The 17640-nt window shown below is 39.3% G+C and overlaps 1 protein-coding gene across 3 annotated transcripts in view; it reads left to right on the top strand.

The window, feature by feature from the left end:
- LOC140739900 (hippocampus abundant transcript 1 protein-like) overlaps positions 1-15272 on the top strand; it is a 72688-nt gene extending 57416 nt beyond the window's left edge. For all 3 annotated transcript variants that reach the window (XM_073068558.1, XM_073068560.1, XM_073068559.1), the window contains exons 10-12: positions 5134-5231; positions 6325-6491; positions 7566-15272. In XM_073068558.1, the coding sequence (XP_072924659.1) occupies positions 5134-5231; positions 6325-6491; positions 7566-7778 (478 nt within the window). In that variant the 3' untranslated portion in view covers positions 7779-15272. The remainder of the gene's footprint in view (positions 1-5133; positions 5232-6324; positions 6492-7565) is intronic.
- The last annotated feature ends 2368 nt before the right edge of the window (positions 15273-17640 follow it).

Here is a 17640-nt window from a genome sequence, read left to right as displayed (position 1 = left end):
AGGCCTTGCACAAAAAGAGTATTTATGGAGGAGTGGCAAGGAAGAAGCCCTGACAGAAAAAAAGCATATCCTTGCTCATAAAAACTTTGCAAAGTATCACTTAGAAGATACTGTAAAGATGTGGAAAAAGCTCTTGTGGTTGGATGAGACTAAAATTGAACTCTTGAACCTCAACATAAAGCGGTATGTGTGGCGTAAAGTTAACATTGCGCATCAGCCAGGTAACACCATCCCTACTGTAAAACATGGTGGAGGTAATATCATGCACAAGGACTGGGAATCTGGTCAGGATTGAGGGGAAGATGAATGCTACTAAATACAGAGATCCTAGATAAAAACCTACTAACCTCAACCAGAAGGCTTAAACTAGGGAGGAAGTTTGTCTTTCAGCAAGACAATGACCCAAAGCACAATGTCAGAGTAACCATGGAGTGACATTGAGTGAAGAAAATTGATGATCTTGAGTGGGCCAATCAGAGTACTGACCTTAACCTGATCGAGCATTTCAAGCAAGATTACTGTCTCCGGCCCACTCCCCTACTAACCTGGCAAAGCTTGAGTGGACATTGAAGCTTTGGACACTACCTCACTTTTTATTTAATATACAGTATTTTTTTCCACCTTTTTTAAAAATCTATTCAATATATGTGATTGATTTACTTGTTTATTTATTATTATTATGTTCTATTTTTTTTATTCTTTTCTCTCTGCTAGATTATGTATTGCATTGAACTGCAGCTGCTAAGTTAACAAATTTCATGTCACATGCTGGTGAATAAACCTGATTCTGATTCAAATCTTGCTCCATGTTGTGCAAAGCTGATAGACTTATCCTAAAGACTACCGGCTGAAATAGCTGCGAGAGATGGTTCAACTAAGCAAAGGGGGATAGATATTTTTGAACTGCTGACATTTAAGTTTTTGAATTTTTTGTTTTTCATGCTGTGTATTTTCCTGTTTTCTGGGCTCTGCTGTTGGGGTGGAGGGTGGGGTGGGAGGAGCATGTAATTCATGAAAAAATTCTCAGTTAATTTGATCTAAATTCCTGGTTGTAATACTTAAGTGAAAAAAAGTTTGGGGGCTGAATACTTTTACAGGTACTTACCAAACATTGTCGAATGTTGCTAGGGATGGAAAACACCTGTCTTTTTTGGATGAGTTCTCCTAAATCTAATACAGGTTACACTCTCTGCACTGACATCCACACCACTCGGTGAGGTGATTTCAAAACTCGGATCACCATTACGCAATACATTAGAGTAGACTTTTACTGTACTGTCAGTATATCAAAGTCCTAACTGGCATCTAATGTTTCCCATATTCCTAGGTGCTTTTTTTTGTCTAGTTGATAACTTGGTCAGTTTTCTGTTGTTGGGCTAAACCATGAAGGCTCACAACATCACGATCTCTGCATGTCACAAAGTTGCAACATCTAAGTTAGCACTATTTTCCACATGCTTGCACTCTCCATTTCAATCCCTGCCTCCTTTGGAAGTTTATCTAGCATTTAAAATGTTTCTCTGTTTGCCGTGGGGAAACATTTTCATGTTCTTTCTGCTCTAGGTTAAAAAGTTTCTCAAATACCTAAATTGTACTTAAAGCTGCCATTAAATATGTTAATAGAAACCATTAAATATATTTGCCACTAGTTCTACATTAGTACAATTCCTTTAATTTCTTCCTTTCTGCCCTTTTGGAATTAACATATTTCACCCGTGCAAGCTGCACATAGTGGAGTGACTCGGTGTCCTTTTTATTCCAGATATAAGTATCAGGGTAGGGATGCCTTACTGCAGCAATACATAGTGAGACTAGATTTGGAGTATTGTGATAGTTACTGAGTTCTGTACCGTATTTTTAGCTACCTGAATTGTGGAAGAATGTTCTTGCTATGGGGATAATGCATCAGTTGGGCCTGTATTTATTGGCATTTAGAAGAATGAGGGGATCATAGAGAAATCTAAAAAGTTGTAACAGAACTAGGCAATAAATACAAGGAGGATGTTTCCAAAGGTTAGAGATTTTGAGTACTCCCTGGCCTTAGGTTATTACCAGTGAGAACCAAAATCAGAAGGAACCTTAGAGGGAAGTAAATCTCTAGAATTCTTTATTACAGAAGACAGTGGAGGCCAAGTCATTAAGTACATTCAAAGTTCAAAGTACAGTTGTTATCAAAGTATGTATAAATTATACGACCTTGAGATTTGTCTGCTCAAAGGCAGCCACAAAACAAGAAACCCGAAAAAACCCAATTTAAAAATACAACAACCAATGTGCAGAAAGAGAAAAGCAAATCATGCAAACAGTACAGCAAGCATCAGTATTCAGAACAAAATTGAATCCATAAACCCAAAGTAGGTCCATAGCCTCAGTGTCATTTCATCATACAGTGGGGTAAATCACTGCAGAGGTTGTAGATAGAGCAGCTGGAGCACGACACAGCCTCAGCCCTGATGAGAGTGGAGTAAAATGTCGTGGAGCAGAACCTGCTCTGATCCTTGCCTCCAGTCCCCACACCCTGCCTTTTTAGTCCATCTATTCCAGCGTTTAAATTGTCCAAGGGCCGGGTCGACTCTAGCACTAGGACCAGACTCCATTGCAATGGAATGAAAGGATTATCATACGAGAAATGTTTGATGGCTCTGAGTCTGTACTCATTGGAATTCAGAAGGATGAGGGGAGATTCTCATTGAAACCTTTCAAATGTTGAAAGGCCTAGACAGAGTAGATGTGGAAAGGATGTTCCCATGGTGGCAGAGTCTAGGACAAGAGGGCATAGCCTCAGAGGGGCACCTTTTCAAAACAAATGTGGAGAAATTTCTTTAGCCAAAGAGTGGTGAATTTGTTGCCACGTGCAGCTGTGGAGGCCAGGTCATTGGGTGTATTTAAGGCAGCGATTGTTAGGTTCTTGATTGGGGGCTGGGGTTGAGGAGAAGATGGGGAAAAAAAGGATCAGCCATGATTGAATGGCAGAGCAGACTCGATGGGCCATACGGCCTAATTCTGCTCCTATGTCTGATGGTCTTATGAGACGCTCTGGGCTGGCCTGTACTTGATGTTTTCAAATCGGCCTGGCACTTACATGGATCCAACCTCATTTCAACCCTCTCCAATTTTTCTTTGCTTCACTGTCTCCAACACCATCTTTGACTCCAATTTCATCTCAAACATGCATCATCCTCGCTGTGAATCAGTCTCAACCTGCACGCCTCGACCCACAGATCGGCCTCACTCCCCTCTTCATAGTTCACAGTGATCGTTTACCACAATTTTCCACATAAAATGTATTATTAATACACTACTTAGTCATATTTCTTGCTTTGAAAACTGCCAGTAAGCTGTCACCCACTTTCAGTAGTGCCATCTTAAATCAGAAGAAAGCAATAGATGTATCTCTTAATAATGAAGGGGAATAAAAGGATATGGGAAGAAGGAACAAACTGGTTATTGAAATAGATGAGCAGCTATTGTATGGTGGAATAGAGCAGAGTAGTCAACTTCTGTTTTCTATATATCTGTACATAAAACTTATGTTTGCTTTAGTATCCTTGTAAGTGTGCTGATTGCCTGCAGTACAATAAATGTACTATTTGCTTTCTCCATCCCAGGCCTCCCCATCCTTTTCCTTTCACATCTGATTTTCTCACGCAGCCAAAACCACCTGCTCCTAGCTCTCTTCCCCCGAGGTCAAAGAACAGAGCAAAACTACTTGCTAGTATTTGCCATGACAACAAAAAGCCTTGGGAGTTGTTGGGTTTAAATCACAGCTCTTTAATCTGGTACAAACCAGCTGTACAAAATTAAAGTGATGAAGTACTGCCAGCTGAACAGTGTAAATGGAACAATTAGCTTGCCTAAGTACATTTCACTGCTGCATGCAGAGTATTGAGTGATGATAACAGTAGTGAGAATGTTCCTTAAAAACCTACAAACCTCTAAATAAATGAAGTTGTTCTTTTTATAATACTTGTGTTCACTCAAGTGGTTTTTAAACATGTTACATCGAGTAGTGGTTAATGAAGCATGGTAGTTTTATCGTCTGTGTGAAAATCAGTTGTTTGAGTACAACTAAGTTTCGTGACTTGGCCTATTTTTCTTACAATAGGATATTGATGTAAATGCACAGGTTCACAGGTTATTAGGAAATGTAGTAGTCATCCTGCAGCTGCTTTTCCACTTGACTTTTTCACATGCAATGGCACTGAGTTGCTGCTTGCCATGCTGCAGTACAGGTGCCTAAAGCTGATTCACTTCTTGTACTCCTGGAACTAGCTTCTGTATCTGTTTCCATGGGTCTGCAGAAGGACTTAGAAAGGTTAAGAGAATGAGCAAAGAAATTGGCAGATGAAATACAGTGTATGGTCATGCAGTTCGGGAGAAGAAGTAAAGGCACAGACTTTTTTCTAAATGGGGAGCAAATTCAGAAATCGGCAATGCTGAGGGACTTGGGAGTCCCTAAAGGTTAACTTGCAGGTTGTGTTGGTGGAAAGGAAGGCAAATGCAATGTTAACAGTAATGCTGGGTCTTTACAAGGCATTAGTCAAACTGCACTTGGAGTGTTGTAAGCATTTTCGGACCCCTTCTCTAAGAATGTGCTGGCATTGGAGAGGGTCCAGAGGAGGTTCATGAAAATGAACCTGTGAATTAAAGGAATAATGTATGAGGAGGAATCTGATTGAAACATATTAAATATTGAAAGGCCTAGACAGAGTGGATATGGAGAGGATGTTTCCTGTCTCTGGGGAGTCTGGGTCGAAAGGGCACGAACTCAGAATACAAGTTCATCCCTTTAGAAGAGAGATGAGGAATTTATTTAGCCAGAAAGTGGTGAATCTGTGGAATTCATTGCCATTAGATGGCTGTAGAGGCTAAGACATTGGGTATATTTAAAGCAGAGGTTGATAGGTTCTTAGTAAAGCTGTCAAAGGAGGCAGGGGAAGGGAGTTGAGAGGCAAAATAGATCAGCTCTGATCGAATGGTAGAGCAGACTTGATGAGCCAAATTGCCTGATTCTGCTCCTATGTCTTATGGGTCATGTTTGCTGTCTGAGGAGTGGGGCACTTAAATTATACTGGCTAGTTGTTCCAGTGTTTACCATTTGATACACTAAATGCTTCTGTGTTGTTCTTGCAGGATGATGTGGGCAGCAGGTGCTGTGGCTGCGATGTCCAGCATCACCTTCCCGGCAGTCAGTGCCCTTGTTTCTCGGAATGCTGACCCAGATCAGCAAGGTAGGAATTTTCCATTGTCTCCAAACTGCACCCTGTCTAGACCAAACTATTTTTAAAACTTCCTGAAGTTGCAATCAGAATAACTTGATGTAATTAAACATTGCCAGCAAGCAAATATGTCATTCTTTGTGCCTTGCTTGCCTGTATTCCGATCAGGTGAATGTGAGAAGTTTTTTTTTGCTGTTTTTTTTTATTGTAAGTCCCTGTAAAGAATCCATAAATTTGAGGAACCTGGTGAATGTTTGGGCTGTGTAGTTGGATGGCAGTACATTGACGCTGATTGCATTGACAGTAAGTTGTAGGCAAGCAAGGGTGGAAGAAGTCACTCTGGCTTCAAAGTTCAAAGAAAATGTATTATCTGTGCATGTATATGTCACCATATAGTACCTTGAAATTCATTTTCTTGTAGGCATTCACTGTAGAACAAAGAAATGCAGTAGTCAATGAAAATACACAAAGCTTCTGTCTCCAATCACTGTTCAATATTAGCTGTGTTGCCTTTTATAGCCAATCAACCTGTTAACACCTTACTTAGAAACATGGTCAATGGATATGGTAGTGCAGTGTTACTACCATTTATGGAAAATATCCACAGGGAAGTTCCAGTGTTTCTGTAGGAAATGAAGGAAGGAAACTATTCTCACCATTGAATGATTTGAACTGGTGGGGTGGGGATACCAGGATTGAGAAGGCATGATCTAAATTTTTTAACTATACAGTTAGGGGAAATGTGCACAAGTGAATGGGCAGGAGAAATTTAGACTTGTTCTACAACCAGTAATTGATGCTTTGTCTCTGGAGGTCGTAAGAAAATGTGCTAGAGAAGTTAAGTAGCCTGTATTGTTCTTGTGGTAGTATGTATCAAGGGCATGAGCATAACACACAAACTGCTGGAGGAACTCATCAGGTCAGACAACATCTATTGAAAGGAACGTGGGACATATTTATTATTTCGACAATTGCTAGAACAATTGTAAGGTTACTGGGTGCAATTTCAGAAAGTAAATTTTCATTCCTTCATTAGAAAACAATGGCTTTAATATGAAGTTTTTAATTGTTATATATTTGAGTTGATCTTTCCCTGTTTCTGCAGGAGTTGTACAAGGAATGATTACTGGAATTCGTGGGCTTTGTAATGGTCTTGGTCCAGCACTGTATGGATTTGTATTCTACCTTTTCCACGTGGAACTAAATGAAATGGAAGATGTTGATAACCCTGGTAAAGTTCCAAAAGGGAACATGCAGAATCCCACTGATGAGGTAAGGAAAATTTCCTTGTCTATGCATGTCTGTCAGATATATCCACTATAGTCAGCCTGTAACGTTTTCTTTAAAAAGAAGGCTGCATGGGACTTTTACCTTTACAAGTAGTTGTATGGTATATAAACCAAGTTACACTTTATAGAACACTACTTAGGCCTCAGCTTGTATATTCTGTCTGTCCTTTGAGAGCTTTGCCTCAGAGAGTGTATCAACCCATTGCATATATGCAAGGGTATATACCAGAATGGCAGCAAAAATAAAGGGAAAAGGAAAACTGATTAAATATTCTGGGCCTTGTGGTTTTAAATAAGTATTTAAGAGCGGTGGTAATGAAAAAAAAATGAAATATTAGAAATCCTCTGTTGAGCCGCATCCATGGAAAGAGAAACAAAGTTAGCATTTCGGTTTGATGATTGTTTAGAAGGATCATCTACTTGAAAATGTTTCTCTTTCCCTGCAAATGCATCCTAACCTATTCAATGTTTCCAGCATCTGCAGTATTTTATTTTTGGGGAGAGTAATTGTTGAAGTGTTTGAATACACTCAATCTAATGTATTCACAGAAGTATAGATGCCCTAAAAACTTGCATATCTTCCTGCTTCGTCATTATTAAATGATTTGAGTCACTTCCAACAGGCCTGACTGCAAGAAAACTGATGGAATTTGGTGCCGCAATACTTGACTCCATTTGGCATCCATTTAATTTACTTGAAATTGCAGAGCTTTGTGATGAAACAGTTGAACGCAAGGTGTTTTGCATTCTGTATCTTGCTCAGTCATCACCACTTAAGTCAGATCAGCTAATTCGTATTGTAACCATGTGAGACAGCAACTTGCAGAAGTCTACTTGTTCATATTTGCATGCTAAAGTCACTGCAGTTTCAAGTACTTCACAGCTGGATCTCAGTATTATATGTTTTAAATGTAAAAGTTCATTATTTACTTTCTAATTGTGCATCCCCTAGTAAACACACGTAACAAGGATATTGAAACAAAATGTTTATAAAGAATATTGTTAAGTTGGTAACATATAGTTCTACTGACCCCTTTTTTCTCCTTGTTCTTTTCAGAGCACCATAATCCCAGGACCTCCTTTTCTCTTTGGAGCATGCTCGGTGTTGCTTTCTCTGCTGGTTGCCTTGTTCATCCCTGAACATAGCGGTCTCCCTCTGCGTTCTGGCAGCTGGAAAAAACACAATAATGGGTCCCAGGGTCATACGCACAGTCCACAGAGCACAAGCCCGGATGGAAAGGAACCCTTATTACAAGACAGTTGTGTATAATGGTGAAGAGCTGCCTATCTAGTGCAGCTCGAGATGGACGTGGAGGTCAGACATGGCTGTTGACCCAAGGTTTTCAGTTCAGAAATACTGATACTTTCTCTGAGTTATTCAGTTCAGAGTTACATCTATTGATTTAAAGTTTAAAAACTGGTTTTCTCATAATGCCTTCTGGTCCTCCACCTGTTCAACTTATTGGAGTCTGGAAAATCTTGGGTTGTTTGTCATTAGGTATGATCTCCAAATCCCGTAAATGCAGGATTTCATTTTTTTAATGCCTTGTGCAAGACACCAGAAGTCTGTTACAATAGCTTGGCAAGTTGCTGTGCTACTTATACACAAATGTTTTTTTTTCCACATAGTGCTATTATTGGGGCTTCCCAGAAATATCATCTTGTAGGTGGCCACAAGCTTGGTTATAATGCCACTGAAATTTACAAAAATAGCAAAAAGATCCATTTAAAATTTCTTCTCACTGTACAAATTCGGACAGTTCTGAATTCAGATATCTGACAATCTGCTGTAGGTCTGTATTAGTGAAAGGTAACCAAACGGAGTGGCGGGGCAAACGTAGAAGTTTTGGGTGGGAATGGTGTGTATTAGATGTGTATGCTAATACTGGCTTTTTGGTCTATACGTAAATATCTAATGCTTTTTAAAGCAGCACATTGGTATTTGAACCATAGTCTCTAATCAGTACCACTTATTTGGATGGCACTATGAACAGCTCTGTTGCTGTCTTCCACTTGTATACACTTGGTACTTACTCATTTTGGTTTCCTGTTGGTACTGAGATTCATCCACTGATAACTTTTCCCAACCTGGTGAGCTTTCCCTTATGGTGAATTAGTGTTTCCAGTCATTCATTGTGGAAATCCAGAAGGTATGAGGAAGAAGGCAGAGGGAGCTGGTGAACAAGTCAAGTGCCCCATTTGGTACTGTGCAGAAACTCCAGTTTCTGATCAGTCTCGTTATTTTTTTTGAGGGAGGCAGGAAAAGGAAGCCGTACAAACAACTGATTCCCAAGCCAATCAACACCATTCGTTAGAGTTGGCTGTAATCACTTTTCTCAATCACGTCAGAAACACCAATTCACCATATTGTACTGTAGAAACTCTCTGGTCTAAAAGTAGTTGACAAAGGATGGATGAGTAACTCACACCTTGCTTGTTCTCTCTGCCTCCAGCTCCTGCACTTGCTCACTCTGTCTAGCGCGATCTGATTCGCAATAATTGTGAGTCATTTTGCTTGTCAGTGGTTCAGGAGTAGAAACTGCTGTTCCAGTAGACAGCCTTTGGAGGATGATGTGTACCTTGGTTAATTCCCCTAACTTTAAGAGCAATTGTAATCCACTGTGATAACTAATGAATTCAAAAACCATTTGGATTTTTATACCAAGTTATACATAGCCCTGAGTTGAATGAAAGTTTCATGGTATACCAATCTGTTTCAGTCTAACATCAACCTATTTTTCTACGAGCTCCCTTTGACAGATTCTTGTAGACTACCATACAAGTCTTAAGTAATGTTTTATACTGTGAGGTTCAATTGCACTGGTATTAGAGTTTAGGCTGAGTTCTCTTCCTAGTTACTCTGCTATGTAACAGCTGGTGGGGAGGAACATGTTTGCCTCTACGTTCATGACCACTCGCCCCTGTGTTCAAATTATTCAACTCTCACCATGGACATTGTCGTTTGAGTGAACTATGAGAAAGTGTGCATGGCTTGTAAAGTGTAAGCCATTAAGACCCTCTGGTCAACCTGAATACTGGCAGTTCAGAATTATCAAGGGTAAATGTGCATTTGAGTAATCATTGTAAAGAAAACAAGATGCATGTTTTGTCGAGGATGAGCTGATACAATAATTATCAATGCTTCCTGTGCTGGAAATGTCCTAGTGTGCTATCACCATTTTCAGAATAGCCATTTCTCCCCCTCCAATACACTGCACAGCTACATTGTAACTACCCTGCTCTTCTTTGTGCACTTTTGATTCAGACTGCAGGTCATTTGCAATATGAAGTGCTGCTGAAAGAAAGAAATTCACCCACAGAGCTCTCTTGGCATGTGCCTCCGCTATCTCCAGCATCTGGTTCTGTTATTAACAGTGCCATTGTTTTCATTTGCCATTTTTATAGCGATTGTAAAATTCATTTTCTGTTTTGTACTTTTATATTTTGAAGTTAATTAGAGGGGAGGTGGGAGAGAGGACATTGAAGCTACGTTTGTGTAAGCTAGTGATGGTGATTTTCTCTATGAAAGGCTAATTGGCCTACTTAAGAAATGGTGCGAAAGCTATTGAATCTTTACCATAAGGTCAGTCAGTGTTTTTCCTCTACTCCCCTCTCTCATTGCAAGTATATAGAAGTAATTTAGTTGTTGATATTTGTGGGGAATCCCTGTGAAAACTTAACAATCATAATATATTTTGTGCAACACAATTGTTCACCCCCAAGTACTCTAGACTTTACTAATGGTTTTGAAAGAGCTGATGTGCTGTAGCTAAGTGTCTCATCACAAACACCAGACCTTTAATGACTGAAACAGGTTTCAATTATTTTTAATTACATAACTCTGTTACATACCAAGAAAAACTTAAAATTGTGCCCTGTTGACTATTACAAGCTGTAAATGACTTTTTTTTTGGGGGGGGGAGGGTGTGCTGAGGGAAAGCTTCTTGAAGGAGATAGAAACACGATGATGCAATATCCAGCAAGGGTCCAAAGCAAATAGTTTGCTTGCCACCAGGTTGTAGAAAATGGACATGTTCAACAAAAAAACACTTTAAATTGACAAATTATGACTTTTGATTAGTATTTAATTACCCATATGACGATTAAAATCTGATGGGATAATAAGCTTTGATGCTCCAATGTGGGCACTGGGAGGTTATTATAGACCTCAAAGGATAATTGTACTTGTAACAGTACACTAAAGTTCAACAAGTTTGTGTAACATTTACTGTAAAAGTTTATAGTGACATTATAGAATTATATTAGATATCTACATATGCCAAACAATATTACAATTTATCTTTAGATTTTTCTTGTGCGCCAGTCAAATTGGCCTTAATATGTGTGCTATTTTAGAACTGGTCTAAGGCGGGCATTATTTTTGAAGCCTTTTCAGGGTTGGTGTACTTTGCACCAAAAGATGTATATTTAAAATGTTTCAGCCGTTCTTCGTATGCTGCCCAGTGAGAGTTTGGGCAGTGGCTGAGCGTATTTGGACTTGCCTTCATTGGAAGCTGGTAGATAAATGTGGGAACTTGATGGTAATAAGCACTTCAAGCATCATAGAACTTTTAATTGGTCAAAGCAAGATGGCTGTGGAGCCCACCATATTTTGGTTCCGGTGTTTGGTCTACAATGAGATTAGAATTGAAGAACATAGGGCTGCAGTTGATCTGTTCATGCATAAAATAGTGTGTGAGCACAGGGTTATAAAATCATCCTGTGCTCAACCCCACATGATGACTGCTGTTGAACTCCATTGTCTAAGATGCTGATGGAGGACATGTCATTCTGGTTTGGGCTATCCAGCTTGTTGACCCTCACTAACTTTTATGTGATGATTTGCTGTATCAGTGGATGTATGGGACTGTGAAAATTCCCACTGGGTTCTCAGATTCAGGATTTTGGAAACATTAAGTACGGTCCAACTAAATACTAGCTTTGAAATGCCATTGCTTCTGAAGTTACGATTTGTACTTGCATTAGCAATAGAAATGTTTAATTTCATGGTGAAAGCTGGTCTAATGGTTAATAAAGAATTTGAATTCTCAGAATGTACTTCATATGGAAGTGGGGTGAGGGGATCCACTTCAGATATGACAGCCAAGTCTGTTTCTGTGCTTGCCTGTACTATCTGTAACCTGTAAGCTAAACTAGGCTAAGTTTGTCAACATGTTGACACCCAGTGATTTGGAGCAGCTCAGAATGTACAATAGTCTATTCTATCAAAACATCACCTAGCTGTAGATAATCTACAGAATCTACTTCAAAGATCTAGAAACTAGAAAAAACAACTTGTCATGATCAAAAGCTTCTCTTCACAGTAACAAATTCTTTCTCTGGTAAAATGAATTGAGTTGGAAGGTAATTAGGTGATATAGTGAGTTATGTAATTATTGCTGCTTAGCTATGTTCAGGTAAGCGTCTGCCCAAGCTGGTGCTCAAAGAAAATACTAAGTGATCTCAACAATAATTTTACCCTCCCTTATCAGCTGGGAGAGCAAAGTTCATAAATGGGCTTTGGATGACATTTGCGAATGGTGCTTAGTGATCAGCTGAGGTAATTTTCTAAATCTCCATTTTCACCCATCCTATCTACCTCTCCCGAGGTTGTCTTTTTATAACTGGTATATGAAAAGCTATGTTTATGTTTGCTTGAAGCTTTTTGCAAAACGTTAATTTTGTTTTCAAGAGTATCTACTGGATTAACTGATCCTTGTTGTCAGAGTTTAGTTCTGTCCCATCTGCACATGTGGAGAAACTGTTCAAGCAGTGTTATTAAATGGAATAATTTAATCATGCATTTTAGAAATATATTTTCCTGTTCAAAGCTTTGCTAATTTAGAAGTTTTTAAGCAAGCTTAATTGTTGATGCAGATACTGTGATTGTCAAGTTTCAAACCTAGGCAAACCCATCAGTAGAGGTCATATCTTCAGCTATTGTCACAGCTTGGCATAATAAAATAGTGATCAGCACCAGGCTGAATTAATCTGCATCGTAAAAGGTGCTGCTTTTCTTAGTGAAATGTTAAACCAAGACCCAGTTTGCCTCTTGAGAGGATGTAAAAGTTCCTATGGCATTGTTGCACAGAAGAGTTGGGACATTACCCTGATATTGTGGGCTAGTGCCTATCTCAACAAAAAAAAATACATTATCTGGTCAGGAGCACTTTGCTCAGTTTTACAACTTCTTGTGCAGACTATGACTGCTTTTCTAATGAGCAGTTATGGATACACTTCAGGATTTCTTCTCTTCGGGAGGCCCCCGGGCTATCATGGGCACTATAGAAATGAAAATCCTTTTACTTCTTTAAGGAGAAAATCATAGTACAGCTCTAATCCTGTCACGTACTTCATTGCTTCTGTAAGATCTAGCTTAACAAAGTGCTGCTTATCTGGCAGCAAATCACCTTGCAATCACACAGAAATGTTGAATGAGAATCGTGCTGAAGAGGTTATTTTTCTGGGTAGACTAACACTGAAGAAGAAGCACCAGCCTATTTTGTCATAGTAGTATTGGCACTTGTTAGATTTCACTGATCTATTGAATACAGTAAGATGCCGCATCTTTTTTCTGTGCACCACCTCCTGTTTTTACATATTCTTCAGCACTGTGTGATTCTGCATCCAGGAATTTGGAAAATGGTGTTGGCTGCTCAAATGTTTCACATTCTTCATCTTTAACTTGGGATGTTGGAGGGCTCAGCTACTGTCCATTTCCCTCCCTTCCCCCTACATAGATGCTGTTTCAGCCGCTGAGTTCTTCCAGTATCTTGTGTGTTGCTCCACTTGTAGCATCTGCGGTCTCTTTTGACTCCATATTCTGTTTGACAAGTGCACTCATCAGTTTTGTTTGTTTCCGCACCCCCTCCAGCCACTACTCTGTACTAGTTGGACATCTTATGGGTGCCTCCTTCCTGTGAATCCTAATTTCAGATGTAGCCCAATAAATTTTTGTTATGCTCTAAAACAGGAGTTCCCAATCTAGGATCCACAGACTCCTTGGTTAATGGTAGTGGTCCATGGCATAAAAAAGGTGGTGAACTCCTGCTCTGAAAGGTGAAAATGTCTACATTTGTACTCGTCTTGGCCCCAATACATGTAATCACTCCCTACAAACCTCTGAATCCAGGATAGTTGAAAAACTTGTTTCAGAAGAAAGGTTTGTGTTTAGATTGTTCTGACTTCAGCGTGATTTACATTAGGTCATATAGATCTGCTTTGAATTGAAAGTCTGGATTTTCTTATACAGCATTCTATCCACTATATACATTGAATATTCCATGGCCAAGGAATTTGAAAGATGTTTGGATGAGACTACAAGTCTGGCTCAGCTAAAACTCTGTATGTAAGCTGTATTGTATTTAGAAGAGTGACCACTTTAAAATGCTGGGGCGGGGGGCACAAAGTGGTTAAGTAATCTACTGGAACGGACTCAGCTGGCTGAGCAGCATCTATGGTGGTGGTGGTGGGGTTCAGGAGTGATTAAGGAATGATCAGCCTTTCTGATCATATCTGCGTCGATATACACACACACACACACACACACACACACCCCCCCCCCCCCCCACCTTGACCCACTAAGTTTCTCCAGCAGATTGTTTGATGTTCCACGTTCGAGGATGAATGGCCTCTTATGTCCACAGAGTGGCTGTATCTGTAAAGTACAGCAAAAATAAAGCATTTGAAAAGAGCATGATTGGGGAAGATGATATCAAGATATTTGAAGTAAAAACAATTTACCTGGCTAGTTTTGAATTGGCTTGATTTACTCGGGTGAGAGTTTAAAATTAGTCATTGTTAATGTGTGATTTTTATTACACTCATTCCTCCTAAAATTTGTTATCAGTTATTGAATGAAAGGTATGTCTTCATGCCGATGCATTGAATCAAATGAAATACAGTTTTAAACAGGAATCACTGACATTATTCAGATGTGCAAAGGTAACATTATCCAGGCTTTACAGTGCTTTAGGAAATGCATCATGGATTTGCATCTGAAGTTTTGCACTATGAGCCAAATGCATTTTAGCTGAGCAGTTTGTGTCAGCCATGCCTCAGTGGGTAAAGCTCCCGTGTACCTGAGGTGGTGGCTTCAAGTCACCCCACCCAGAATCCTGAGCATGATGTATGTAGTGCCAGTGTCAAGGAAGTGCTATGTTGTTCAGAGCTATCATCTGTTCATTGGGACACTAAATAGGGATCTCAGTGTTTCCATGGCTAGAGGGAGAATATTGTATGGAGGGGAGTGAGGTTTGCTTCCCATATTGAGGCCAGCATTTATCTCTCAGCTGACGAGTGATTATTTAGTTATTTATCTCATTGCTATCCTGTGGCCATTGCAAATTAGCCACCATGTTTCTGACATCACAGCAGTGACTAAACTTCCAGTGTTTCATTGGTTGTAATGTGCTTTTGAAGTGACCTGAAGTTACAACAGTAGCTTTACACAACAAACGAGCCATAGTTATTGGTATTTTAACATAACTGCACATCTCCAGCTTTGTACCGGAAATTCTATGAAGCATATCTTGCCAAGTGAAAAGCCCTGTTCTAAAATGCAGCTTAAAAGGTCAGCTCTCTAACTTTTCAGACACTGGGTTCAGTACTGCATCTGCAATGATTATATGGTGTAACATTTTAATTTGTCTCTGGAGGTTTTGTTAAAAGCTTGTCACCTCCTACAAATGTGCCTACCAAAACTGTACAAATTGTAAATAGGAATTGTCAAAAAAAAGTATTTATTAAAATGTACATGAATCTAGCTTGACTGCTTCTGCCTCTTCGTTAATTATACCTTGGCTATGTTTCTCTAGAAAATAAGTTAAAGAATAAACAGGTAGAAAGTTAACTTATTTGGAGTATAAATACGTTTGTCTTCACTTGGGAGGGATGGTGGGTGTGAGCAGGACAAGGAGCCATAAACACAAGGAAAAGTCGCGAATATAGTAAATCTCCATTTATGCAGCATGCTTGTGACTTACAGCCCAGAAAATCTGCTGGTCTGAATAATAATTAAATTAGCTAATACTTAAGTGTTATAGACAATAGGTGCAGAAGTAGACCATTCGGCCCTTCGAGCCTGCACTGCCATTTTGAGATCATGGCTGATCAACTACTATCAATACCCAGTTCCTGCCTTGTCCCCATATCCCTTGATTCCCCTATCCATAAGATACCTATCTAGCTCCTTCTTGAAAGCATCCAGTGAATTGGCCTCCACTACCTTCCGAGGCAGTGCATTCAAGACCCCCACAACTCTCTGGGAGAAGAATTGTTGATGGTAACAATTCTAATTATTTATTTCAAGGTGTTACATAATATAATAAATGGGATTTTTTTTTAAAGGACTTGTTAAGTTTACAGGGTGTGTAGGAAAACACTACCCTGTGAGCCAGTGTGGAATCATTGGGATTTTTAAATAATTTCATTAGCAAATTGTAAGAGATTTGCTATAAATCTCACTGGGATTTCAGAATAAATGTATTTTCACTGAATAGTTAAAATGTGCCCTCACTCCCACAGGTTGACGTGGACAAAAGTTTTGCGTTTATATATGAATGCCCATCTCTCTAGTAAGAGGAGGAAAATTGCATGGAACGGTAACTCCAGCATTGAACATTTGGGCCTGATGGCTAATTTATGCCATTCTGTTATTTTATAACCATCTAACATGATTCAGTATGGTAATGCAGTGGTTGGATACTAAAACTGATCCAGTGTGAATTAATAATGGGAGTTTGAAACGAGAGTTCAAATTTCAATATGGCAGCTGTGGAATTTAAATTATTATTCCATTTTATTTTTAAAAAAACATACTAAATGTGATGGTTATAGAACTAACAGATTGTTGTAAAATCTTATTTTGTTCTTCAGGAAAGAAAATCTGCCCCTTATTACCTAATCTTGCATTTATTTGCTTCAGATACAGGTGATTCTTATCTACAGTTGACTAGTCAACAAACCATTTTCAGGGGAAATTGGAGGGTGGTTTGCAAATCCTGAAGAATTAATATTTTTGAGTTGTAGATTTGGATACTTTTCACAGCAAGTGTTATTGGGTGGCAAACAAAAAGTAGTGAATCTGGAAGGATTTGAATGTTTATCAACTTTTTAGTTCAGAACTTCTGTAGAGACATTCAAGAGTTTGATGGGTAAATTGGGATGAACTGTTTGCACTGGCAAAATGTCCAGTAAAAGAAAGCCACAGCAGCAAACATTGAGAGTTATTAATGCAGTGAGTTGTGCTCAGGAACGCACTTCCACTTGGGGTTCAATGGGAACAGAACTTGATAAGTACTAGATGGGGAGAAAGTGCACATAAGTGGATGGCATTCAAGAGCCTTTCAAAAAGACCACAGGCCAGCAGTTAAGGAATCAAACCTGGACATTTTCTGCTTTTTTTTGCCTATCAGTTCCACACTATAATAAGGGAATGTTAAATTGCTTTCGGATGAGGTGTTAAACTGATATCTGTTATTTTCTGGAAGGTTAATGATTTGCTGTTTAGTGATTTTGGTTGAAGGAGCTCTTGTGATTAGAAATTTCAGAAGTTTTTTCAGAAGCACATTTGAGACATGCTAGGGATCATAAATGCCTCTGTAAATGCAAAGCATAGCCCAAGTACATCTGCTAAAATATTCCCTTTGATGGAGTTCATTAGCATATTAATCAGTTACCCAGATCAGCAGTCTGTGGATACCTGCTAATGGCAAATGACTGTCTGCAGATGCCGGGGATTTTAAATCACTTTTAGGATCTGGGTGTGGCTGGGAAGGCTAGCATTTATTAATTGTCTCTAATTTCCATTCAGAAAGTGGTGATGAGCCAGGCATTGAGCTCAAAGGTCCAGCAGTGCACCATCCAAATTTGGATGATGTGCAACTTGGAGAGGAATCAGTAGGTGGTGGTGTTCCCCAGCAACTTCTTCCTTTGCTGTTGATGATAGTGTTGTGAGTTTGGGAAGTTGTGGTGCAAAGTAAATTTATTATCAAAGTACATGTATGTCACCATATTCAACCCTGAGATTCATTTTCTTGTGGGCATACTCACATCTATAGAATAATAACCCGTAACAGAAAACATTAATGAATGAAAGACTGCCCAACTAGGATGTTCAACCAGAATGCAGA

This window comes from Hemitrygon akajei, chromosome 16 (genome assembly GCF_048418815.1).
Source record: "Hemitrygon akajei chromosome 16, sHemAka1.3, whole genome shotgun sequence".
In the NCBI taxonomy this organism is placed as follows: Eukaryota; Metazoa; Chordata; class Chondrichthyes; order Myliobatiformes; family Dasyatidae; genus Hemitrygon; species Hemitrygon akajei.
Note: the sequence above shows the minus strand (reverse complement) of the source record. Positions and strands in the feature narration are given on the sequence as shown.